Source organism: Pipistrellus kuhlii, unplaced genomic scaffold, assembly GCF_014108245.1.
Source record: "Pipistrellus kuhlii isolate mPipKuh1 unplaced genomic scaffold, mPipKuh1.p scaffold_m20_p_1, whole genome shotgun sequence".
In the NCBI taxonomy this organism is placed as follows: Eukaryota; Metazoa; Chordata; class Mammalia; order Chiroptera; family Vespertilionidae; genus Pipistrellus; species Pipistrellus kuhlii.
The window spans coordinates 104626871-104654548 of NW_023425404.1; the positions used below are offsets into that span (position 1 = coordinate 104626871).

Below are 27678 nucleotides of genomic sequence, written 5' to 3' on the forward strand. Positions count from 1 at the left end.
CAGGGGCAGGGTGGTGCTAAGTAGCTGTTGAATATGTGATGTAAGAGAGAAGTTTGGGTTAGAGATGCACTTTGGGAGTTGGAAGCCTATATATTTAAAGCTTGATGTCATATAGAGAGTGAGAGTAGATGGAACTCAGGAGGAAAACTAGGGGACCAGGGAGGTGACAGGAACCACTGGAGGCAGTTGCAAGAAGAGGCCAGGGAAGTAGGCAAGGACCAAGTCGAATTCCTTGGGCCTAAATCTTATGCAATTTGGGGAGTTGCCCTTTTTAAAAAATATAAATTTATAAAGAAAAAAATTAAGAATTAAAGTAAAGAGAGAGAAAGGAAATCACAAAATTACTAATTCTTTAAAATGAATACTACAAACATCACAAAATCCAAAAAGTAACACATTTTTATTATTATTAATAAACTGCCTATTTTTCCCCACATTGTTGGCTGCATATTCTTTGATCAACTCTGCATTTGAGGATGAATTTGAAATATAATTTTCTATAGAGGAAATAGATAGTTTAGTCTTTATTCCAGCATGGTTGCTCAAAATTAATTTTGTTACTGATAGAACAGAAAAAGTTTATTTCAATCTCACAGCTCTCTGTGGAAAGGCCTCATCTGTGACTTCCTCTGTGGTTTCTTACTGTGGTGGTGCTATTTGCCCAGGAGCAAGATCTCAGAGAACTTAAACATTTGCTCTCACTAGATATGGCATAACATCCTATGGCTCCCCATAGCCCAAAAGGTAGCTGGTTCAGCTCAATTGGGACCACACAGCCTTCAGTTTCTGCTCACTTCCAACTGCTAGGCTGCTTTTGTGGTGATGTAAGGTGACCAGAATGAAGCCTGGGTCAAAGTGACCCCACACAAGGAGCAGAGCACAAAAGCATCTCCTTCAGATCTTCTCCCTGGAATAAAAGATGGGATCCAAGTCCTCGAGATTTACTATGGATCTAGCTCTTGCTGGAGTCTGGCAGATGTAGGTAGTGCTGGCAGCCCACTGGCCTCACTCCAACCCCTACCACAATGATCTCCCAGCCTGAGAACAGTCTTCCATGCTGCTGCTGAGTACCAGAAGAGAAAAGCAGGTTTAGAAGAGGCCTGCAAATGAGGATCCCTGAAGCTTCAAAGTCAATCAACCTCTATTAGGAGGAAAAGCAGGAAAGAAGGCTTTTATGGAAGCCAAGTGAACAAAGATTTCCGACAGAGTGTGACCCACGAATGGTGTTAAGTTCTGTTTAAGATGCTATGACTCAACCATTGAGTTAGGAACATGAAAGTCATTGGTAATCTTGACACATTTTGGTGACATGGTGGGAACAAAAGTCCAATGGGGTATATCTTAGTCAGTTTGGGCTGCTATTGTGATACCATAAATTGAATGGCTTAAACAACAAATATTTAATTCTCACAGTTCTGTAATCTGAAGTTTAAGATCAAAGCATAGGCAGATCCCATGTCTGGTGAGGACCTGCTTCCTGATTGGTGACTGTCCTCTTGTATCTCTCTCATAGCTCTTCTAATAAGGGCACTATTCCCAACATGAAGGCTCCACCCTCATGACCTAATTAGCTCCAAAGGCTCCATCTTCAAATACTATCACACTGGGAATTGGTATTTCAACATATGAATTTGAGATGGTGGAGGCCCAAACATTCAGCCTCAGCAGAGTAAATTCAAGAGAATATAGAGATGAGTAAGAAACAGTTAGTAAAGATCACTATTCACAGGAGTTTGTATGTGAAAATTAATGTCTGCAGTTTTTATTTACAAATAAGTGAATAATATTTTTCTATGTTCATCTCTTCAAAAAACCCAAAAATATACTGTCACTTTGGTTTCATGTTACAGTAGATCTTATATACAAAAGCAGTTCCCCATTTCTTATATGGATGCAAACAGAACAAAAAGGGAACTTAAAATCTCATCTCTTTTCAGGCCATGTAAATCCAAATGAAACTAGTCAACAACTTGTCTCCCAGAGATATAGAAAACCCATGTGGACAGATGAAAGTGAGAAAATTGTGCTCATATGAGCCGCCCTTTGTTTCCCTGTCTTACCTACTATTCACTTCTGAGCTGGACTTAGCAGAGTTACTCTGCCCCACATCACCCTACATTCACTCAAAAGCAAAGCAATTAAAAAATAAGTGAATTTAAAAATCAAATCATACTTTAAAAAAATATGGTAGTCCATACCATGTTCTACACTGTGATAAATTATAAGGCTTTTCAAAGCACGCTCTCAGTCATTTTTAAATATTGAAATTAATCAAATAAGTTAATGATTAACTTTTTATTTTAAAATATTTTTCCTCTAACTTTTGCCATCACAATATTCTTAACAAAGAACACAATTGTTTTTACCATTCCTTTTGCATGGCCATGCACATATATATCTGCAGTGTCCATATCAATTTTCCATGTGATTGATGGTTGTAGTGCTCTAAATTATTCATATACCATAGTAATTACCCTGTAATAGGATAACCTCTTGTTTATCTAGTTTTTAAAATGTTCAGTGTTCTCTGGTGTACTGAACAAAAGCAGTTAAGTTGGCCCAAGAGATTTTTATCATCTTTTTTGTTGAATATTATTTGATATGATATGTATTTTCAGAGGTGCTTCTGTTTCCTGTTTTATGTTACACAAAATCTTTAGCTTCCCCCTTCCCCCAACCATGTGTTGTGTTGTTTTGTGAACCACTTCCTCTTGGTAAGTGCCTTCATTGCATTTTGAGAAAAAGAAAAAAAAAAAAAAAAAAAAAAACTACACTGAAGGAATCCGGTAAATTCCAATATTGTCAATTATTTTCCAGTCACACTGTGATCTAGCTATTTCTACCAGCATTTGTAATCATGTGAATGTTGTACAAAATATTTTTTACTTCATGTGATCCCTATCATGAACAGATTTTTTGAAATTTTCTCTCCTTTTGTATCTGTAGTTGTAATGTGCAGTCTGTCATTTTTCCTTGAAAAAATATGACTTTTTAACAAATTTAAAATATTAATGATACCAAAACAAATTCATAGTGACAGAACCTTATATTTTTCAACCTTTTTTCTTATCTAGATATTTAAGCTTGGGTAATCTAACTGTAGATTCAAAACACTGTTCACCTGCAGTAAGAAATATCTGATGTAGGGGGGAAAAATTAACAGCCTCAATGCAAGGATGCACTTTTATTTAATTATCTTTAAAATTGAAAGGGTGTCATATGTAGATACATCTCTTAGATAGTTCATCCTTAGCACGTTGATGAAGAGAAATACAGTGGTAGAAAACCCAAAAAGAAAAATCTTACAGAGATTTGCTCAGGCCTATAACAGTATCTGGGATCAACCAATATTTGTTGAATGACTTAAACTGTGTCACTTTAGGCAAGTTACTTAATCTCTGGGTGCCTTAGCTTCCTCATCTGTAAGATGGAAGTAGAAGTGTCCTACATAGGGCGGTTGTGAGGAAGGATTTAATCAGCAGTACATGTAAAGCACAAGGACGGGACCTAGTACAGCTGAGAACACCTAATAGTTATCAGTTATTAGTGTTATTATCAAGAAAATAGAGGGAACGGGGAAAGATTATCTATCTATATATCATCTATCTATCTATCTATCTATCTATCTATCTATCTATATATTTATCTATCTATCTATCATCTCAACCCACAGCCATGCTCAGAAGCAACAGAGAGGACTGATTTCTCCTTGATAGATAGGTAGCAACTGTTCTGCTAGAATTGTGGTGATCAATTCTAACATGTCTGAATTTAAATTAACTGATCATTTTATTGATCAGAAAGTCATTTTTATATATTCCTTGTTGTTTCCTTTAAATTTTTTATGAACAAGTATTCTGGTTTTTCCTTTAATCCTTACTGCTCTGATATTTTTATTGTGTTATTGTTATCAGTACCTCAATCCAATTAAAGATTATGCATAACTAAGAATACACCTGAAAGATAAGCTTGTAACCATTCAAATTAGAACATCCATGAGTTCATAATATCCTAATCGGGCACTACAAGAAAGCAGACTTTTGACAAATAAAGTCCTTATAAAAATTGAAATAGCATAGACTATATTGCATTGATGCTGGTTTCCAGTGAATGTGTTATTTCTGTAAGACCAAGAATTGATAATCACAAGATAAACATTTTAACTTTTTTGTTTTATAAAGAAGTTGTTAGTTGCACTTTATAAAATCTGTAAGAAAAGCAATATTTTTTCATTGGTTTTTGTTTTATGAAAAATTCTTAGATTTATTATTACCTATTTTATTTAATATACAAACTTTTATGTTTTATGAATAAATCTTTTCATTTTAAATATATTAAATAATCCTTTCATCTAATACTATTATGCTCAAAATTTAGTACATAGCAAAGAAATATATATTAGAGGGCAATATTTGAACATGTTTATATTTGTATTCATTTTTGCTTTTACAAATTAGCAAATTTAAATATAAATACATGATTCAACAAATGGTGCTGTGAAAATTAGAGAGAGATATGCAAAAAAAAATGAAACTACACCATCTTCTTACACCATACATAAGAATAAACTCAAAATGGGTTATAGACTTAAACATGAAACTCAAAACCATAAAAATCCTAGAAGAAAACATAGGCAATAAAATCTCAGATATTTTTGTAGTAATTTTTTTCTGATACATTTCCTCAGGCAATAGGAAAAAAATAAACAAATATGACTACATCAAATTAAAAAGTATTTGCACAACAAAGGAAACCATCAACAACATGAAAAGACAATCTACTGAATGGGAGGTCATGTTCACCAAAGGCATATCTGATAAGGGTTAATATCCAAAATTTATAAGGAACTCAAATAACTTCACACTAAAAACAACAATCCAATTAAAAAATAGGCAAAGGTCCTGAACAGATACTTCTCCAAAGAGGACAAACAGATGGCCAATAGACGTAAAAAGATGCTCAGCATCACTAATCATCAGAGAAATGTAGATTGAAGCCACAATGAGACATCACCTTACACCTGTCAGAATGACTACCATCAAAAAAATCAACAAAAAGGGAACCCTCGTGTACTGTTAAGACTAGGAATGAAGACTGGTACAGCTACTATGGAAAACATTATGCAGTTTTCTCAAAAAATTAAAAATGGACCCAGCTGGTGTGGCTCTGTGATTGAGCATCAACCCATGAACCAGGTGGTCACAGTTTGATTCCTAGTCAGGGCACATGTCCAGGTTGCAGTCTCTATTCCCCAAAAGAGGGCATGTGGAGGCAGCTAATCAATGATTCTCATCATTGATGCTGCTTTCTTTCCCTCTCCCTTCTTCTCTCTTAAATCAATAAAAATATATTTTTTAAAAAAGGAAAAAAACTAGAACTACCTTATGACCCAGCGATTTCACTTCTGGAAATATTACAAAGAAACTCAAAACACTGATTCAAAAGAATATTTGCACCTCTCTGTTCATTTCAGCACTATTTACAATAGCCAAGATTTGGAAGCAGCCCAAGTGCCCATCAGTTCGTGAGTGGATAAAAAAGCAGTAGTACATTCACACTATGGAATACCACTCATCAGTAAAAAAAAAAATTATAAAAGGAAGGAAGGAAATCTTGCCTTTCACAACAGGTAGAAGGTATTATGCTGGGTGAAATAAGCCATCAGAGGAAGACAAATACAATATGATGATTTCACGTATATGTGGACGCTAATGAACAAAAACAAGATAGACACGGAGAACAGATTGACAACTGTCAGAGGGGAGTGGGACTAGGAGACTAGGTGGAATAAGCAAAGGGATGAAGCAAAACAACAACAGTTGTTTTGGGCACAGACAACAGTATAGTAATTACCAGAGGGAAAAGCGTTTCGGGGGAGGTAGAACAAGGTAAACAGGCAAAAATGGTGATGGGAGGAGACATGGTTTGGGGTGAGAAGCACACAATACTATATACAGATGAGGTATTATAGAATTGTATACTTGAAAACTGTATAGGTTTATTAACCAATGTAACCCCAATAAATTCAATTAAAAATATGAGAAATATTAATAAATCATGTACTTCCCCATCATTCTAGCTATGGTCAAATATACACCTTGAAGAGAATTTGGAAAATACAATTGCATCATTAAATAAATAAATAAATCCTATATAATAAAAACCTAGTATGCAAATCAACTCAACTGCAGAATGACTAGTCACTATGATGCACACTGACCACCCGGGGCAGAAGCTCAATGCAGGAGCTGCCCCCGGTGGTGAGTGCACTCCCGTAGGGGGAACATCGCTCAGCCAGAAGCTGGACTCATGGCTGGCAAGCGCAGCAGTAGTGGTGGGAGCCTCTCCCTCCTCCGCTGCAGGCAGGCAATAAGGAGCAAGGGGTCCCAGACTGCGAGAGCCCTTGACTGTGAGAGGGATGTCTGACTGCCACAAGGTAGACATCCCCCAAGGGGTCCCAAACTGTGAGAGGGCACAGGCCGGGCTGAAGGACCCCCTTCTTCCCCAATGCACAAATGTCATACGCTGGGCCTCTAATAAATAAATAAGATTAATGCACATGAAAAATCAAAATGTGGCATTGACAAGTACACATTCGCACATATAACTTATTCTCTATTTTCAAACCCAGTACATATAATTCTAAGTAAATAGCAAAACACAAATATAAATTATATATTAAGTTGACACAGATAACCTGATATTACTGTATAATTAAGCTGTTCTACAATGAGGTATAAATCTATGTATATGGGGTTGAAATTAATTAGCTATACGATGTGAATAAAGGAATAATTAAGGTATACAACATAACTTGTTTTTATGTATTAAATAATGGCTAATTAACCTAATACTTGAAATCTTAACTGACATGAGATTGAATTAGCTAAGAAGGAAAGTTATTGCTAATGTCATTCAAACTGGGTAGTTATTAGAGTTTACTTAAAAAAAAAAAAAAAAATTGGGAGTTTGAAAACTGGTTCAAGCCCAAATGGATGTGAGCTCCAATGAAACCTCTGTGCTTACCAGCAAAGTGTCTGTGAAAATATTAGTATTTACTCCCTTGGAGTAAAAAAGAACTGTTTCTGTAGTGAGTAAAGTTCCACACACTTAGAACTGTGACAACAGTTTAGAAACAAACTTCTTGTTTAATTGCCCCGATAGTTATAGGAAATATGGACTTTGGCAACTTCTAAGGACTATCCTGCCCTGGAATGCAGTGAGTGTCAGGCCTCTGGGTACAGTGCAATGGGCCCAGGTCTAGGGCACCGGAAGTAGAATGTTAGCTTCCTAGGCAGCCTGAGACCTGTGCTGTAGCTCACTTTTTCCTGTTAGTTTGGGAGATGACTTGGGCTTTCAGCAAAGCATTTTTTAATACAAAGATTAACCAAATCAGATCCTTACTTAATAATAGCTCTCAGTCTAGAAAGAGATTCTAACATACTAACAAAAAGAACATGATTCTGTATGGTAGATGCTATCATTGGTGTTTATGCCAAAAATCATATGCTATTTTGTTTAAATATCACAACAATTCTATGAATTATGCAGTATTCTCTTCAAGCCCAGGGAGATTAAATATGATATCAAGGTTGCTGTTGGGACCAGGATTTACTGATATGGTTTCCATTGCAATGGCTGGCAAATCTCTTCACTGATTATGAAGACCCATTGAAATATTGACACAGGAGCTGCTTTTTGATAAATAGGATTTTATGAAGGAGAAATGAACAGAAACAAGTATTATTTAAAGGAAATCCTATATAATAAAAGCCTAATTTGCAAATTGTCTTTTGGGAGTTCAACCACTCGCTATGATGTGCACTGACCACCAGGGGGTGGTGCAGAACATGGCAGGTGTCAATGATACAATGCTGGCAGCGGGCCTCAGTGGAGGCACTGCCTGCCCCAATGGGCCCAGATGTGAGTGGAACTACAGCAGTATGGTAGAGCAGGTGAGTGGGCAGCACCAGCCAAGGAGGGTGCAAGCAGGCCCAATCACCCCACCCCTCATCCTGCAGACTGCAGCCAGCAGCAGTGGCAGGAGGTGGGGCCGCCACCTGGCTCCCAGGCACTGAGGGGGCTGGAAGGGGGCTCAGGCCCTAACTGGTTACCCTGAAGACAGTGACCAGTGACAGCAGCCAGCAACCAGTGGCGGGGGGTTGGGGAACAGAGGGCGGCCCCAATCGATTGCCCCACAGGCAGGATGGTGGAGCAAGTGAGGGGGCAGCACCGGACCAAGGCAGGTGCCAAGAAGGGCTGCAGGGATGCGAGGCTGGGGGCACGAGCTGGGGCCCAATCCCCTCAGGCCACCCAAAGGACCCCATCTGTGCACCGGACCTCTAGTAGCATATATAAAGACAAATAGAATTTTTAAAGCCTTTCAAATCAATATCAGGGGACTTGAATGGCAAGGGTTGAACCCTGAAACAGGTTGGGGAAATTCTGAAGGACTTAAAAGACATGCTAAGACCTAAACTGTCTCCAGTTCCTCTTGATCAGCCTGAAGGTTTTAAACAGGAGGGTGGCACATGCACATTTGTATTTCAAATTCCCAGTGATAGTGGTGAGGCTTGATGGAGGATTTGAACGGCTATAGGCTGGGTGAGCTGGCTTCACTGTGGGGACAGAAAGGAGAACACTGGAAAAACCAGCAGGATTTTTAACTGATTGAATGGGAAAATGAGAGGTGTCAAACATTACACCAAAGTTTCTAAATTGGAATTATAAATGATTAACAATCATTAGACAAAAGAGGGCATGTGGAAGGAGAATAATAATGAAAATGTCTGTTACATAATAAATGGGCTCAGTTTAGGCAAGCTACTCTGACAGATAAATTAAGGTCTGTTCTGATCAAGGTCCCAAATCATGGCTGCAATTACTAATCCAAAGAGCAATGACACCTGCATCCAAACTGAATTAAATATATGAAGTTAACTTTGCCATAGATAAAATATATGTCCTGTTGCAGAGCATTTAGGACAGATTTTTCCCCAGCTTTATTGAGCTATAATTGACACATAACACTGTATGTTTAAGGTGTACAGCATAATGATGTGATATAGTCATATACTGTGAAATGATTACCACAATAAATTCAGCTCATATACCCATCACCTCACATAGTTACCTTTTTTAATTTTTGTGGATAGGTTTTTTAAATATGTATATGTGAAATTTATATATGTGGAGAAGAGAAACTATTAGAGAATGAAAACTAAGACTTAGAAACTTGAGCCTTAGGGAAATATTAAGTATTGGGGGAAATTTCCTTGGACATTCAGGAAATCTCTCCTATCCATTTCCCATCTCACCCCCAAAAAACAACAAAATCTATCTGATAAAGTATTGTTCTATTTCCTTTTACTCAGCAGTTTGGTGTTCTTCCCAGGACACAAAAGGAACTCAGAAATGACATACTCACAAAAAGATGCTAATTCCACCCAAACATGATAAGCACATTGCTTGTTTTGCAATCTTACTTGACTGAGGCAGCCCCACCCTGCTGATGACCCAAATAACACTTGCAGCTCTTGGGGATGGGTGTGTGTTTCTCTCTCTCTCTCTCTCTCTCTCTCTCTCTCTCTCTCTCTCTCTCTCTCTCTCTCTCTCTCTCTTTTTCTCTCTCTCTCTCTCTCAACTTGATTTTGACCTTTGAAAAATATCTCACATACAAATAGACACACACTCATCTCTATTTTCTCACACTTTTGTGTGTGGAGGGGGAGGAGAAGTATATTTGAGTGACTATCCATTCCAGAAATAAGGTAAGTATGTAAAATGATTGTACTTACAGAGTAATACAAATTCATGAATTTATGTTAATAATAGTTCTTTATTCAAATGAATGTCTTATTATTTTCACCAAAGATGCAACTCTTTTAAACTGTGGTTCATTCAGTAGCAGATTTACCTACACCTAGATTTATAGCACACTTTTTATGCTGACTGCTTTTAATAATTCCATAACAGACTTTGGGAGAAAGGAATGAAAGGACAGGGAAAATATTTTTTCCCAGGTGAACCTAGAAGAGTGTCAGCAGAAATCATGAGAATGCTGTTCTGAGTTATTTCCATCTTAAGTGTAAGATATTCTGGATGTCCTTAAGCCGCTGTGTATCGGTGGTGTGCAAGGTCTTTGGGCTCTGGGCTTTTCTGACTCATGGGTGTCATATTTTCTTTCAAGACTTCATTCTTCATCACATTAGTAGTTTCCCAAATGTAATGATTCAAGAGAAAACATCAGTAGCAAGATTATTCTTGTTAGCATTATCTTTGGATACTGTGAGTGTATTGTGATGCTGGCTGGCTATTTTGAGGTCAGAACATAAATATGTTTTTCCACTTTAAATAGATTACTTTTATGAAAAGTCTGAAATATATTAACACTAATACTGTCAATTTATCTTGTTAATAATAACTAATCTGCTTCTTCTGTTTTGTCACATTATTGTACTACATAATATTCTTTTTTTAATAATTCTTTATTGTTGAAAGTATTACTTATGTCCCCCTTTTTTCCTCATTGACTCCCTCCAGCACCCCCACCCCCCCTTCTACATAATATTCTAATGAAAATAAATGGGCAGTTCTGAAAATTTACTGCTTTCTGTTACTTTCCTCTTATAAAACAAGGAATGAATCACCCATTATAAGATTTTGAATACTAGATTTACTTTTTGAACAGTTTGTGAAACTATGGGCATTTTGTTGACTAAAATACTTTCTTTCCTCCATTTTGTAGATAATTTGAAGAAGAGAGGGTATGATTCAGATACTTTGTAAGCAACTGGGAGGGAATAAAACCACCTTCAAATGAAGCCAGCTTTGACTTTCCTCTCCACTGCAGCTCTCTCTCCTCCTCCTGATGGCAGTAAATCCTAAGCCCAACAGCCACATAAAAGAGGATGGACATCTTCCATGTTTCTTCACTGATGCTCTGTTTGAGTCCTCCAGGACCTCTTAGACCTGCACACATAGACCTGCAGTGTCTGCTTGTCCAGTCTCTCTCATACCTGAGTGCTCACCTGCCTACCTTGTGTGAATGACCGTGAGCGTTCACTGAATGGCTTCCTTGAATTCCCCCATCCCATGTATTTGCACACCTGGTTCTCTTATGTGTGCCTTCTTCTTAGGAATGTGCTTGTCCCACAGTATTGTATCATAGACCTCTCTATTTTTAACTGAAGTCTTTTTCCAGGCCCTTTCCTGGCCAGTTAAGTTTTGTAGCTATCCATGCTCCTGCCAGATACCCCAACTAAAGCCAGATAGGGTGTTCTGGAAAATTAATAATCATCACATAGATGATAGCAGTATGGTTATGGTAATATATATATATATATATATATATATATATATATATATATATATATATATATATATATGTTAGAGCTACATACTGAAATATTTATGGAAAAATAATATTGGCTTCAAAATAATTATTGGTAGAAAATAGGTATTATGTTTAAATTAAAATATCAATTGTGAATTGTGAATTGTTAAAGCTAAACATTGGTTTTATGAAAATCATAATATTATTTTCTCTACTTTTGTATATGTTTAAGTTAACATATGTAATAATCAAAACCCATGCTGATCCTCTACTCTAGCCAGACTTCTGAGCTTGAATGTACTTAGCATTAATCTCCTAATGTTTTAGAGCATTTTAGGACCCTTAGAAATTATCTCCAGCAAACTCATCTTACAGGTGAAGTAGTTAATTCCCTTTGCCAAACAGCATACTACTAACGAGTAGCCGAAGGAGGCCTAGTGATCATGTCTTCTAATTTCTTAATCCAGCCCTGCCAAAAGTGTCAGGAAGAGAGCTGCTATTTGGACCTCACAGGATGTCCCACCTCATTGTATGGAAACACTTCTTTCTTGAGCATTTGCTTCCTTTGTCTTAAGCAAAGAAAGGTTCTGATATAAGATACCGAGCATCATGATTTATCATATATCAGTCTCTCATCACTTGGTTGTATGGCCATTTTAGTCCTAAGTGTTTATCACCCCAATACTTCTAAGTCAGTAACCAAAGCTGCTGTTTCAGAGAGCTTTTGTAAAGCAGAGAATCATTTGGTAAAGATGCTTTCCGACTCCGGACATATTTCTGTGTAAATGTTTAAGTGGAGGTGAAGTTCTGCATCTCTCTCCTTCATAACCACCTCTTCTAAGAATGGTTTCCTGTGGGGAGGTGAGTTCCTGAGCAATGCCCACATTGTCCACCTGGCCCCAGAGACTAGTTTGGTCTGGAGAAACAAAATCTGATTGTAGCTCTGAGACAGTTTCCCAGGGTTTGGTTCAATCTTGGACCAAGCAAGTTGAAATGAGATCAGTCTTGAAATTTTAAGCTGAAATGAGCCTTCCTCTCCATATGACACTTGGAGGGGGGAAAAGAAAAAAAGACATGGGACAATCATGGGGAGATCAGGCTTTTATTAGAGTGTTTATAGTTGGGTTTCTTTCTTTTTCAGATGGATGAATCAAATGATGATATAGACCAAATGTTCAGCAATTTGCTGGGAGAGATGGATCTTTTGACCCAGGTAAATCTCTTTCTTTAACTATCAAATTGGGGGGGGGGGGGGGGGAGAGAATAGGGTTACAAAATTTGATTGTAATTTGAAAAGAGAGCTATCCTTTTTTTTTTTTAATGGAGATTGATGATATTATATATTGCTGATGTAACTGTGACAGGGCAGGGGCAGGGGGAATAAAGTATTTTTCCTAATTATACCTGAGTTCAGTTGATTGAATGCATTGGTCACACGTACCTTCTGCTTTGGCAATTTCCATGCTCATCGTGGCCAATCATTCAATCAATGGAGGGATTTTCTGCAAGTGAATCCCTCCCACAACCACCAGCACTGAACAATCTCCCTGCACTTGACTTTATAGAAAGACTAGGTATGAAAATTAGCACAGTATTTGAGGAAATACTACATTTTAAAGGACTAAAAAGAAGTTACCGTAGTCTCTTTACTGTAAGAACTTTGTCCCTTCAAGTAGCATGAAAGCCACTTAGCCATAGAAAGACCAGATTAACTTAGGGTCAGTCACTAGTGACTGGAGCCCAGAGGCTGCTGACCAGGTTACAGAGTCAGGCAACCTGGAGTGCCTTGTAATGTTCTCATAAAATCAGAGCAGGGTTGGTTCATCACTTTCTGCATAAAATATTGAAATAAAAACAACCCAATATTCTTAAATAAGGTAGGGATCTTAAATTTTTCTACCAAATAAATGAAAAATAGTGTGTGTTTTTCAAGAAAAATGTATAGTACATATGTTACAAATGCATCATTACAAGAATTTTTTTTGTTTGTTTGTAAAAATTAACTTTCTCATTCGCATCATTCTTGGTTGGCCTGTTTTGTTTAAAGATGTACTTTCTAAGATAATTTATAATATTATGCAGGGGGAAATAACATAAAACATTATCAAATAAAAGTATCATTTTAAAAGAACATATGTAGAGAGAAAATGTGTAAACAATAGATGACTTTTGACTTAATGATTAAATGTGCTGTAAGAATGTTAGTCTCAGGATTAACTTTGGGGGCGGGGATTTGTTTCCGCAGAGTTTAGGAGTGGACATTCTTCCTCCTCCAGACCCTAAACCTCCCAGGGCTGAATTTAACTACACTGTGGGTTTTAAGGATTTAAATGGTAAGCATAATCATTTCTTTCCTTAAATAATTTTAAATTATAATAATGACTAAAATCTGTGTGAAACTACAATTTGAAAATAACATTTAAGGAACCTGGACACCATAATGAGCGTAATTTTTATAATTCTGAACTTCACATTGCATTTTTTATGTGTATGGATTGAATTGAAAGGGTAAAAAGATATTTTTGCCTGTAATGAAAGGTAACACTATCCTGCAATTGTGTAGTGTCAAAACTATCTAATTTTTTAAAAATATATTTTATTGATTTTTTACAATATATTTTATTGATTTTTTACAGAGACAGAGAGCTAGAAACGTCGATGAGAGAGAAACATCGACCAGCTGCCTCTTGCACACCCCCTACCGGGGATGTGCCCGCAACCAATGTACATGCCCCTGACTGGAATCGAACCTGGGACCTTTCAGTCCGCAGACCGACACTCTACCACTGAGCCAAACAGGCTTTGGCTCTAATTTGTTTTTTAAGAAGTAAAAGGAATTTTTAAATAAGCCATTAGAGAAATAAAGCACAGTAATATAAAAAGCTAATAAGTAAATGTTTCTTCAAGGATAATGTTGAACTGTTTGTTGAATAAAAATTGATAATATATAAATAGATGCTTCCAAATATAATATATTTTAATTTCTTTATAATTTAATGTATTTGCTCAGTTTGACATTTTTTATTCTTCCTAAGATTGTCATGTTATTTTATTAACAAAACTATCTCTTTTATTTAGAGACTAATTTTAGCCCATGTGCTAGTCACATTAAGTGAAAATTGAAGTAATCACTTCCAAATGAATGAAAATTCATTGCAATTCTTGAAAAATATTTTTGAAAGAATGGCAGTGCTTACCAAAAAATTTTTAAAAAAATAATAGAGAAATCAGGTTACAGAAACTCAGAGTCCAAGTTTTATTTCTGACACTCATTAGGTTTCTTTGTTTCTATTATTTTCAATAATAATTTTTTATAAATGCTTAGGTGCCAATGTCTGTACCTTGATAAATTATAATACACCTCTTCCAGTTTTCTTTTTTCCCCATCCCCTTTTCTATTATTTGCTATCTTTTATAATAAAAGCCTAATATGCAAATTGACCAAACAGCAGAATGACCAGTCAGTATGACTCTCACTGACCACCAGGGGCCAAATACTCAATGCAGGAGCTGCCCTCAACCTGCAGGCCCCAGGCCAGCCAAGGTGGTGCAGCGGGGACCTCCCCAATCACCCTGCTGGTCACCCCGCAGAGGGAGGCAACTGGCAGCAGTGGGGGGGAAGGGGGGGTGCAGTGAGCAGGCAGTGCCAGGCTGTCCAAGGCGGGTGCTAGCAGGGGCCCACCAGTCACCACCCAGATCAGCCCTGATTTCCAGCCAGGCCTAGGGACCTTATCCATGCACAAATTTCATGCATCGGGCCTCTAGTATACCTGGCTGTCATTTCCATCATAACATTGAATGAAAGAAGGTAAATTATGAATCACTTTTGCATAGTAACATTCATGAAGTTTAAAAAATACACTTTTATAAAATTACAACATTAATAGATAGCGTAGACTTGCACATATGATCAATGAAGATTTGCCTTCCACACTCATATACCGTATGTAACCTTTTCTTTTTTTTATAAAGACATGTAAGTTCTCTTCTCCCTGCAAATTTTAGTCATACAATACACTGCTATTAATTATGGTCACCATTAGATCCTCAGACCTTATTCATCTTATAACTGAAAGTTTTTACCCCTTTACCAGCCTCTCCTTATTGTCCTATACCCATTCTCAATCCCTTGAGACCAGTATTTAAATATTATTCTGAAAATTACCTTTATCCTGTTTTTTCAGGCACAAATCTTTGTTTTGATTTTTAATGTAATTTTCCCTTATCAGAATCCTTAAATGCACTGGAAGACCAAGATTTAGATGCGCTCATGGCAGATCTGGTAGCAGATATAAGTGAAGCTGAACAGAGGACAATCCAGGCACAGAAAGAGTCTTCTCAGAGTCCGTATCATCTGGCCCCTCCGGAAGTGTCACCTTTCAGTGGCGCAGCCACTCCTGGTTACGATGCAAATGTCGTTGCAACTAGTCTAAGCCAATATGAGGACGATTTACCACCTCCACCAACAGACCCCATGCTAGACCTGCCTCTGCCACCACCACCTCCTGAACCTCTCTCTCAGGTAAGTGCCTGGAGCAGAGATGGAAGGACCTCTGCTGCCCATCATTTTTATTTTCTTCAAAGTGAGAGTGACATTCATAAGTTTGTACCCCAAAAGCTCTGAGATAGTAAGAAACAAGGATACTGAGAATGTTCATTGGAAAGGCAGAGTTCTCTAAAAATAAGACCCTTAGGCGTGTATAAAGAACATATTAAGGCCATAATCAGGAATTTATAGTTTGGCTAAAATCTGTATTTATATGCAGCACTTCCTGCTAATAATCAACTTTTAAGGGTGTTTTATTAATGTGGTCTGAACTGTGGGGCTGATTTATACATTTCTGTGTCCCTGGTGCTAGCCCAGCACATGAAGCATTCCTTACATATTTCTGAATTGAACTAAATGGAATTTTGCTGAATTGATCAGCCCTGTTCAACAGAGCAAAGATATATCTAAAAATCACTTGTAATGTTGTAGTTAGGGAAGGATGCTGTGAGCAGGTAGGTGATGAGTACTTGATATTAATACATTTGTGAAAACTGGGAAAACAACTAGGTCGATGTGTTCATTATTTGGGATGTCATCTTAACATTTCTCTCATAAAGTAAAAAAACACTTTTAAAGTTTCTTAGAGTAAAACACTTTCAAAATGTTTTAGCCCTGGCCAGTTTCTCTGTGGTTAGAGCATCCACCTGGGGACCAAAGAGTCATGGTTTCATTCCTGGTCAAGGGCATGTACCTCAGTTAAGGATTCCAGCCCCATCCTGATCAGGGCACATGTGGGAGGCAACCAATCAATGTGTCTCTCACACTTCAATGTCTCTCTCTCTCTCTCTCTCTCTCTCTCTCTCTCTCTCTCCCTCCCTCCCTCCCTCCCCCTCCCTCTCTCTCTTTCTCTCTTTCTCCCTCTTCCTTCCATTCTCTCTAAACATCAATGGAAACTCAGGTGATGATTAAATATATATATTAAAGAATATCATCCCATTTCTTGTGATTTCCATATTTGTTGAACTGTGTGATGATAGTCAGTGTTCATAAATATGACCCTAATAACCCTGACAGTTTCTATAATGCCTTTAGAATGAACAAATATTAAATATAAATTAAATATTAAATCATATTCATTGCTATATTGTCTATTTATTGTAGAAAATTTATTTAAAAATTGGTGATCCATAGCCTGGCCAGTGTGCTCAGTGGTTGAGCATCAACCCAGGAACCAAAAGGTCATAGTTAAGTTCCTGGTTCATGCTCTGGTTGCAGCCTGATCCTCAGTAGGGGCATACAGAAGGCAGCCAATCGATGACGTTTCTCTTTCATTGATGTTTCCATCTCTATCCCTCACCCTCTAAAAATAAATAAAAATATATTTATTTATTTTTAATTGGTGATCCACATAGAGCAGAGGCTCTTTTTTCACTTTTATTGAGCTGTATTTAACGTAATATTCTGTAAGTTTAAGGTGTACAACGCAATGATTTGATACAGGGATTGTGAAATAATTTCACAGTAAGATTAGTTAACACCTCCATCACTCTACATAGTGTACATAGTTACCTTTTTTGTGTATATGTGGAGAGAACATTTAGATCTTCTGTCTTAACAATTTTCAAGTATATACAACAGTATTTTTTACTATAGTCACCATGCTGTAGGTTAGATCCCCCAAACCTATTTGCCATATAACTGGAAGTTTGTACCTTCTCAGCAACATCTCCTTGTTTCCCTCATCTCCCATGCCCTAGCTCCCACCACTCTACTCTGTTTCTATGATTAGATTCCACATTTAAGTGAGATCATACATTATTTGTCTTTCTCTGCCTGACTTATCTCACTTAACATAATGCCCTCATGGTTCATTCATATTGTCATAAATGGCAGAACGTGCTGAAGCCGGTTTGGCTCAGTGGTGGAGTGTCGGTCTGCGGACTGAAAGGTCCCAGGTTCAATTCCGGTCACGGGCATGTACATTGGTTGCGGGCACATCCCCGGTAGGGGGTGTGCAAGAGGCAACTGGTCGATGTTTCTCTCTCATCAACGTTTCTAGCTCTCTATCTCTCTCCCTTCCTCTCTGTAAAAAATCAATAAAATATATTTAAAAAAAATAATAATAATAAATGGCAGAACGTTTTCTTTCTTGTGTTTACATATACACAATAGGATATGTTTTTTATTATTTTGAAAGAGAGATAAAGAGAGGGGGAAACATAGATTGGTTGCCTCCTGTACATTTGGGGACAGGGATCAAACCCACAACCTAGGTTTATGCCCTGATCAGAATTAAACCCAAAACCTTTGGGGTACTGATGACACTCCAACCAACTGAGCCACCAGCTGGGGCTGAAACTCAATACCTAGTATTAAATGATAATTCCCTATTCCCCCTTCCCTGAAGCCCCTGGCAACTACTATTCTACTCTCTATCTCTATGAACTTAACTACTCTAAGTACCTCATATATAAATAGTTCTGGAGATGAATGGTGGTGATGGTTGCAATTAAAATGTTTTTTTTTTAAGTATATAATTTCTGAAAGTGCTCAAATCCCTTAGATACCCGTATAAACTTCTCATATTGCACCCCAGGTTTGAGTCAAGCAGAGACTTTTTGGATCAAATATGTGAAGTTCTGTTAGCCTTCTATAATTCTAGGCTGGAGATTTTTGTTATGGTTACTTAATTCTGAAAATCGATCATGTGAAATTTGGTGCCCTATAATATAGCCTTTTGCTAACATAAAGTAACTAAGACACTAGCAATGGCATAGGTGTTTACTTGCTGGTATCCTTTAATGGAGTGGGTTGAATATTATTTTACAGGAAGAACAAGAAGCCCAGGCGAAGGCTGATAAAATTAAGCTGGCATTGGAAAAACTGAAAGAGGCCAAAGTCAAAAAGGTAAACTACGAATCTCTTTTGCATGGAGAAGTTAATGAGATTTTATTATACTTAATTCTTTAAAAATAAAATGTCGAGTGCTACTTTCCAAATAATTATAATTTTTTTAAATTTAATGACAAAGATAAATGATAAAGATACTCCTTCTATGACATCAGCTAGGTCCTTCATGATTGATAAATAGGAGACTTATGTTAATATAAATGTGGATGTTTTGAAGCCTCTCTACCTAGGGTTCCCTCACACTCAAGGGGCCTCGCTGGTTCTGTTCAACTGTTAGCTAATAACAGGGGTAATCACCTTCTGGGCCCACCTTACCTGGGTCAGAGCTCAGCTTCTGTTGACCTTGCCTCGATCTCAGCATTTCTGAGATTGCTTTTGTGCATTTTTCATATTCCCTGACACAGCCTCCACCCTCGATGCCTGTCCTGGATGTCCAACTTATCTCCCAATGTACCAAAGGCTGATTTGTAGTGCTCTGGTTCAGGGTTGCATAAGTTTTAGAGACTGCCCTTAACCTTTCCCCAAATAAGCCTATAGTTTTACTGTGCATTTTTTGTAGAGTATGAGTTTTTCAGGAGTACATTCATTGTATTATAACAGAAACAATTATATTTAACTTTAGTAGAAGCATATACCTAATTAAAGTTAATAATATAAAATTGATAAATAAAGAGAAAGATGAACCAGTTTTGTCTTATTTCAATTTCTGAAGCACATACCATCTGATGATGAGACTCCTTAAGAGGTTCTCACAGTGAAATGAGTTGGGTTAATCATGGTCCTTTGAGTAAAAGTGTTCAATACATGTTGATTGATATTCAAAAAATATTCCATAACTATCCCTGAATGCAGACTTTTTTTTTAATTGATTGATTTTTAGAGAGATAAAGAGAAAGCAAAAAACACACATCATTTTGTTTTTCTACTTATTCATGTATTCATTAGTTGATTCTTTTTTTAAAATATGTTTTTATTGATTTCAGAGAGAGGAAGGGAGAAGAAGAGAGAAATAGAAACTTAAACAGAGAGAAACATTGTCTTTTTAAAATATATTTTATTGATTGTTTATAGAGAGGAAGAGAGAGAAAGAGGGAGAGAGAGAGCTAGAAACATCAATGAGAGAGAAACACTGACTAGCCACCTCCTGCACACCCCCCAATGGGGATGTGCCCACAACCAATGCACATGCCCTTGACCAAAATCGAACCTGGGACCTTTCAGTCCACAGACCAACGCTCTATCCACTGAGCCAAACAGGTTTCGGCCATTGTTATTTTTTTAATTTGACAATCTAAGGGAAAAGAGATCAGTGCCCCTGACTAAGAGTCAAGTATTGCATATTTAAAAAATTCTTATGGCACACCAATTGAAAATTGATACTATATTTTTGGATTAGAAAAGGGAAGCTTTTCATTCTTGAATCATTTTACCTATATTGTACCACATAGTATAGATATGAAAAGTAAGTAGTTTGCTAAATCACACAACTGCGATTTAGCAGTGTTATGTGTTAGTATACCAGTACATACTCTTCAGTTTGCAAATGTGATAGAAGCTGTAAAAGATAATAAACATGATTTCTTTTTGCTAAAACTTACCAGCCTTCTTTTGGTTTTCTTGTTTCCTAAGTTTTATACTTAAGGGCATTCATAACTATATGTGGATTAAATTTAGTTTGCAATTTATGAAAAAAAAAATCTCATCATTGTCAAATTAGGTGATTTATTTTTTTCTCCATATATAAAAATAAAACACCAGCATGTTTTATTTTCTCAAGATTTTCTATGTAAGAATGAAATGTGGTCATATATCATTAATTTTTCCATCAGGAAAATTAAGTCTTCTAAATCCCAGTGTTGGCAATGTTTCCTAGGACATATAGCTACTTTATAGCGATTTTCAAGTGGTGTGTCACAAGAACTCTTAAGACACACAGTACCTTAGATTGTCAAATAAGAAAATGACAACAGCCAACACAACAATAGCTATCCAGTGAATGAATCGAAATTATACCTTTTCTTTTCTGTCAGATCAGCAAAAAATATATTTTTTGGAATGCCGCAGAATTTTAGAAATTCATTTCTGTGTGCTATGAAGTGAAAAACGTTGAAAATCGCTGCTTTATAACAATAATTCTCAGCAGAGATCAAAAGATATACCTTCCATAGAAAATAAGTCATAGTTAAGACCACTATTTAAGGAATGTATCTTTTCCGTGTAACCCTCCAGGCCTTATTTTGTAGGTCAGGTGAATGTGTCTTTGGCACTGGACCTATCATTTTAAATGCAGCAGAAGACAAACATGAATGAAAGCAACGATCCAACAGGAGGTTTCTGAGCTACAGGTTTTCGAAGGGGGAAAGGTGTTCCTAGGAAGCTTGAATTTGAATGGTCACAAGAGCTGGAAATGCACTTTTCCTGCCCTGGTTTCTATATTTTGACTCTTAAGAAGACAAGGACCACATTAAGTATGTCAAACTCACAGCCCGAGGGCCACTTGCCTCATTTATTTGACCCATGTTAGCCTTTGAGTTTAACATGCTTGCATTACATGAAGCAGCAACCTGTCACCCTTGCCTGCTGCTAACCCAGATTTTTATCTTGTTTGCTATCAGTAACTCTGCATAACAGTCGGAGGGAACTGCACCTTCACTCTGTTGACAACATGATGTTCTGAAAATCAGATTAGATGGAAGTGGGATAGAAGGTGGAGTTTCCCAACTTGTTCAGAATCTAACCCAAACTTTTGGGGAGGAAGATATGTTACCAATTGTATGGCCACTTTCTCCCGTCCACCTAATTACTTTTTAAATAATGATGTCTCATTTGTGAATTACCATGACCAACCCTAGGGAGATAGAATAGGCAAAACTTGTCTATAGCTATTTCATACTTCCCTTTTTAATTTTTCAAGTTAGAATAAAAATTTAAGCCCTAGTGGTTTAGCTCAGTGGATAGAGTGTCAGCCCTCAGACTGAAGGGTCCCTGGTTCTATTCCAGTCTAGGACGCATACCTTGTACATTGATAGCAGGTTCAATCCCCAGCCCTGGTCAGGGCACATATGGGAGGCAACCTATCAATGTGTCTCTTACATTGATGTTTCTCTCTCCCTGTCTATTCTCCTCCCTTCCACTCTCTGAAAAAAAAAAAAAAAAGAATATAAATTTAAGCAAGAGTATCAGATGGTTCTGGTTGGTGATATTTACAGGTTGTGTGTGGAGTAGCTGTGTGCACTGCAGGCTGGAGGTTGTGCAGTAATTGTCTTAGAATTCTTGGGTTGCATGAAAAGGGACTCCTCTCTAGCTTAAAAAAAAAAAAAAAAGAAGAAGAAATCTGTTACAAAGATACAGGTGTGACTTTCAATCAAGAAATGGTTCTGAGACAAGGAAGGAAGGAAAGGAGGGAGAAAGGAGGGAGGGAGGGAGGAAAGGAGGGAGGGAGGTTTGTACATGTCAAAAAAAGATAAAAGAAATGAAATCTCTGAGCTCCAGGATGAACCTGAATAAGTAACAGACAAATGTCAGGAAAACAGGAAGTCAGTACTTCCTTGGTTCTGTTTGTCTTCTGCCTCCCTCATTAGAATACAGTCTCTTGCAGAGCAAAAAACTTTGTTTATCGTACATTTTTTATTTTTTGTGAATTGGTTTCTCCAGCTCTATATTCCTAGTGCCTTCAACAAGTATTCAGAGTGTGAATGAATTCATATTGAGTCCATTTGTGGAACACTTATTTAAATTAGCAGAAGCAATAGCAACTTTGAAACCTTAATTCTTGGTGGCCTTCTTTAGTGGTTGACATTGAGTGGCTGCTCTGTGGCTTTATCCTCAGCTGGTCGTCAAGGTGCATATGAATGATAACAGCACAAAGTCGCTGATGGTGGATGAGCGGCAATTGGCCAGAGATGTTCTAGACAACCTTTTTGAGAAAACCCATTGTGACTGCAGTGTAGACTGGTGTCTTTATGAAATATACCCAGAACTACAAATTGGTAAGTCCCAAAAATCTTTGGTTTTGCTTTAATATGGGTTTTTGTCTATTCAGAAGAAATTGATTGAAGGGCATCAAGACTTCCATGACATCACTTCCCTTCTGCCAGATTCAGTTCTTGTCTCTTCATTTCTTATTGGGGAAGAAATGAAGAAGCAAAATTATAGCAGATGGCCATACCTTGGGAAATGTAAACATTATTACTGTCACTTTTCTAATGGCTCTTAAGGGAAAGAAAGTGTCAGGACAATACTTCATATTACATAATTATAAGCTGAGCAGATTATGTGTATCTGTCTGCTAATGTTTCTTTAAAGTTCCTATTTTTAACAATAGTTTAATTCTGCTTCACATTACTGTCCATTTTCCCTTTCTTCCTCCCACTCACCTAATGTCTGATACTTTGTCTAGTTGAAGAGGCTCCACCCCAAAGAGCAAAGTAGTGTTGATAGAAATTGACCTAGTTTAAAAAAAGAAGAAAGAAAAATTAAAGAAATACTGTTACTTCTCATTCTCAGTGCCACTCACAGAGCAATTATCTCACTGGAGAGCTTGGTAGCACAGAGAATTTCCTGTTTTAGAAGCTGTCAAGAGACAGCAGGAGCCCTGCATGAGCTCTGGTGCTCTGAAGATCTGAGTTTGATTCAATTCTTGGCTGAGGAGCGGATGGAGAAGCCATGAGAGGTTGTGGGTGTATAAGAATGAATCTTTATTGCAGAAGCCAGTGGGCCACATAGCCATCAGGCAAAACATTTCCTTATAGCAAAGTCCATTCAGGCAGGCAGCCGACACTAGCTGGTTAACATGTACATCTTTCCCACAAAAGCAGCATTAGGCTCCGTACCTTCTGCATACTGCCCCCTAGACTCACTGCCTCTCTGGCTCAGTAGCTTCTCCTGTCTCCCCTGCCCAGCACTGGCTAGTTAACATGGTAACTATATCTGAGCTCTCTATGAGCTCTTAGCCTTACATCGTAGCAGTACCAGCTCTCAGCTCCATCTGAGCTCTCTTCTCTACTGCACACACAGGCTATATTCTCTGTGCTTATCGTCTCCCTTCCCTGAGCACTCCAACCTCAGCTCAGCTGCTCTCTCTCTAGCAGACTCCCAGTCAAAGAAGTCTAGTTTCCAACAGTGACATCAATCATTTTGGCTGCAGAAGGGCATAGTGTACCGTGTGTCCTTGTACCTGCTCATGGCATCTTGGCCTTGTGCACCACGATTAAGCTCATGCTCAGAGTGGCCTTGGCCATTCTGATGAATTTACAACAAGGTATCTGTGCTCCCATTGGGCTTAACTATCCAGGGACCCTGGCGTGGTTCCCACGGAAGCTTTTAGTGAAATTTTTATCTGGAGGAAATGGCCTACACTGAAAGAACCTCTTGAAGTTTTCTTCAATTCTGAGTCAAGTAGAAAAGTGAAAGCCTTCCTGTATCTTTAAGTTTGGTTCCCATATTCATGTATTGTTTTAAGAGCTTAAGGAATGATGTTTTAGAGAGCTTATCTCATATCTCATAGTTGTTTAAACCAATTATTGCCTAATTTTCCTCCTTACAGAGAGGATATTTACCTCTACCTGAAACTATTTACAGTCAAAAATGCTTATATGAAAAAAATGCAATGGCTGACCATTATTACTATAGTGTAGTTTTGTCTGCCATGTTTTTTATGGGAAATAAGTTGAAGATCTGACATGCTAAAGAGAAATATAATATGAATGTTACAATGTGACATCATCTAAGAAATAGAAGTTCCTAAAAACCTATGTGAAGTATGAGGCATTGTACTTAACTCAATACTGTCTTGTTTTTCTTGTTTCATCAGAAAGGTTTTTTGAAGACCATGAAAATGTTGTTGAAGTCTTATCAGACTGGACAAGAGACACAGAAAATAAAGTGGTATTTTTGAAGAAAGAGGAAAAATATGCTGTATTTAAAAACCCCCAGGTAAGATAACTTATATATTGATAAGCCATATAAAAATGGAGGTTGTTTTTAACCTTCTGTGGACTAACCACATCATTCATTACCTCACAAAATATCACAAATGTATTTCTTTCAAAGAAACATAAGCTCAACTCTTAGGCCATATGAAAACTAAGAGCCCCTTGAGAGTCCAGAAAGAAAATAATCCATTTTTTTCTTTTGATTCATCACCCAAAACACATCAATCCATTGACTAGACCTTCTTTTGCATCCTTATTTCTCTTTGGCTGCATTAATTCAGTATACCTTTTGCACCCTGGGTCATTACTGCTTCATATTTTGAAGATACTTTTTTCTTTGTTCTTCATATTTGGTGCTTATTGATACTAGGATGACCAAAAGACACACCTGGAAAATGCACAACTTTTTGGGCTTCAGTTCTATAGTCCACGTAATAAAAAACATTGTTTCCTATATTTGGAAAGCTTCCTTCAAGTTGTGTGTACAAGAATGTCACAGAAGTCTAGGCTTTCCCACTGTAGCCTCCAGCTGACTATAATTGCAAAATGGTCATTAAGTCTTTTCAGGAAAGTCAAAGAACTTCAGACACAGATGAGAGCCTTGGAGACATCCAGACACCTCTAGATATTACAGGTTAAAAAAAGAAAAGTCTCATTTACTACAGTCAGAATTAAAGGATACTCTAGAGCACCTTTGTCATGGGAAAATGTTCTTTCCCCACGTACTGTGCTTTTCTCAAGGGTCTTCCCTAGTTGTGTGGTGGCAGACTGACAACAAAGCCATTAAATACTGTTGTCTGTGACAAATAGGAAACAATAAAAGTACAAAGTCTTCAAACCATAACTGCCTTCAACACCACGCTTTGATGAATCTATTAGTTAGAATGCCATCTGAGCTAGAAGCTTATTTCTTCCTCACATACCAGCCCAGACATAGGTTGGAAGACTTTGTAGAATGGTTCTACCATGCTAAACATGTGACTTTCATCTCTAGGTACAAGGCTGCTTTCCACCTGGCCATTCCCAGTCTGTATAAGGGGAGGAAAGAGCCAGGGGAGTATACCACCAGAATTCTTACTGGAAAGATCTGGAAATGGTCTTTTACTTGGCTTATATCCCATTGACCAGAACTTAGCTATGTGGTGATAGTGAACTATAAGGGAAGCTGAGAAATGTGGTCTTTGCCGGAACAGCTGTTACAGGCACCTCTCACAGACACCAGAGAGGGGTTGTTGACCAACCTCCTGAGTTAGGGGGTGGGATTTGGGAGATGGAGAGGCAGGAGGGAGGGCTGTCCTCTCCTCAATTTCTGCCTTCTTGTATGAATGAATTCAAATGAGTAACTCCAGATAATTGTATTGTGTTAAATTTAGGAAAGTAAAACATGCACATTTATTAAAGGAGCAAAGCAAATAAATCCATCATCTGGCATAAAGTGTAAATGGGCTCTCTTGGCTAATCTGAGGAGAGAGTAGAGGGGGTTGCCTTGTATATTTTTTTAACTATAGATCTTTATATTCCTCTGCCAAATATCTTGGTAGAAACTAATATTCAAGATCACCCTTTGGGATTATCTTTCAAACCCCAAGACTGCTGGGTTTTCTGTCTTTGGAGAAACATTAATCATTTGCTCTCAAGTGTCCTAGGCTGGGAGAAAGTAAGGTCTTGCTATTTACAAGCTGGCTGCAGGCTGCCAAACTGTTTTGTCTTGTTTAATTTTCTTGTCTCAGTTTCCCTATTCTTCCTGCTTTGGAATTTTTATAGCTTCTTGCTATCCTGTAACACAGTCACACTCATAGCTGAATTTGGGGAGTTACATTTAGGGCCACCACTTGCGTCACTCCTCCACATTGAGTCTATAAGAAAAGCACCCAGCAAGAGAACCAACATGGTAGCAGCCATGAGAGCGAGAGTAGGAATATGAGTGGGTGAGTGGAGGCGAGGGAGAGTGTCAGTGGGTATGAGTGTGGGTGGGCATCTGTTGGTCAGTAGGGGAATTACAGTCAGGCTGTTTGGGTACTCCTGATGGAGGAGTTGCTGACCACTGCTGTATGCTGCTCAACCGGACACTTCTCTCTGCTTGCGATTGGAGAGCAGGCCATTGTGGAGGACCCTCAGGGTCCTTCTCAGGAGGAGACTGTGGGGAACAGCCATGTCCTAGGTCCCTTAGATGACAGACAGGTGCACAAAACCCCACTGCTGCGACTCAATGCCCCCAAACACATGGGACAATCTTAGTGACCCAGCATGCCTGAACCTTGGCCCCTGAGCAACCTGCCCCCCTGCCTTGATGGGCAGCCTGCCCTGCCACCCTGGTGTTCGACATTCCAGACTTCCCTGCCTTCTACACCAACAGAGCGACTGCCTGCCCCCCTGCCTTGATGGGCAGCCTGCCCTGCCACCCTGGTGTTCGACATTCCAGACTTCCCTGCCTTCTACACCAACAGAGCAACTGCCTGCCCCCTGCCTTGGCCAGTGGAGTGTGAGGCCTGCCCACACCCTGGGCCAGTGGAGCACCTAGCCCTCCCCCTCCGTCACCAGTGGACCCCACCCCGCCTCGCCTCCTCAACCAGCTGAGCACCCACCCCCTCTTTTCACCCAGTGCCCCATTCTACAAGACTGCTAAAATGGGGAAACAAAAAAACAACCCCCAAATGAAAAAAAAAAATAAGACTTAATCGCCAGAAAGGTAACTAAATGAAATGAAGGCAAGCAATTCTGTCAGATAAAGAATTCAAAGTAATGGTTAAAAGGGTGTTCAAACAACTTAGTGAGAACTACAAGCAACTTAATGGGGACTATAAGGAACTTAATGAGAATGACTTTAGCATGAAAAAAAAAAAAGAAACAATGAATAAGAATCAAGCAGAAATTAAGAATGACATAGCTGAAATAAAGAATATCCTGGAGCCAGATAGTCATAGCTCAGTGGTTGAGCATTGACTTATGAACCAGGAAATCACAGTTCAATTCCCAATCAGGACACATGCCTGAGTTGTGGGCCCAGTCCT

The 27678-nt window shown here is 38.1% G+C and overlaps 1 protein-coding gene across 2 annotated transcripts in view; it reads left to right on the plus strand.

Annotated features, from left to right (window-relative positions):
* LOC118730640 (amyloid beta precursor protein binding family B member 1 interacting protein) overlaps positions 1–27678 on the plus strand; it is a 92260-nt gene that overhangs the window by 30091 nt on the left and 34491 nt on the right. Inside the window, exons 1-7 of one of the 2 annotated variants that reach the window (XM_036458697.2) lie at positions 9636–9770; positions 12477–12548; positions 13581–13668; positions 15565–15857; positions 18654–18731; positions 22564–22723; positions 24547–24668. In XM_036458697.2, coding sequence (XP_036314590.1) covers positions 12477–12548; positions 13581–13668; positions 15565–15857; positions 18654–18731; positions 22564–22723; positions 24547–24668 — 813 coding nt within the window. In that variant the 5' untranslated portion in view covers positions 9636–9770. Of the gene's footprint in view, positions 1–9635; positions 9771–12476; positions 12549–13580; positions 13669–15564; positions 15858–18653; positions 18732–22563; positions 22724–24546; positions 24669–27678 lie in introns of those variants that run through there. The other variant, XM_045587749.1, reaches the window with a different exon arrangement.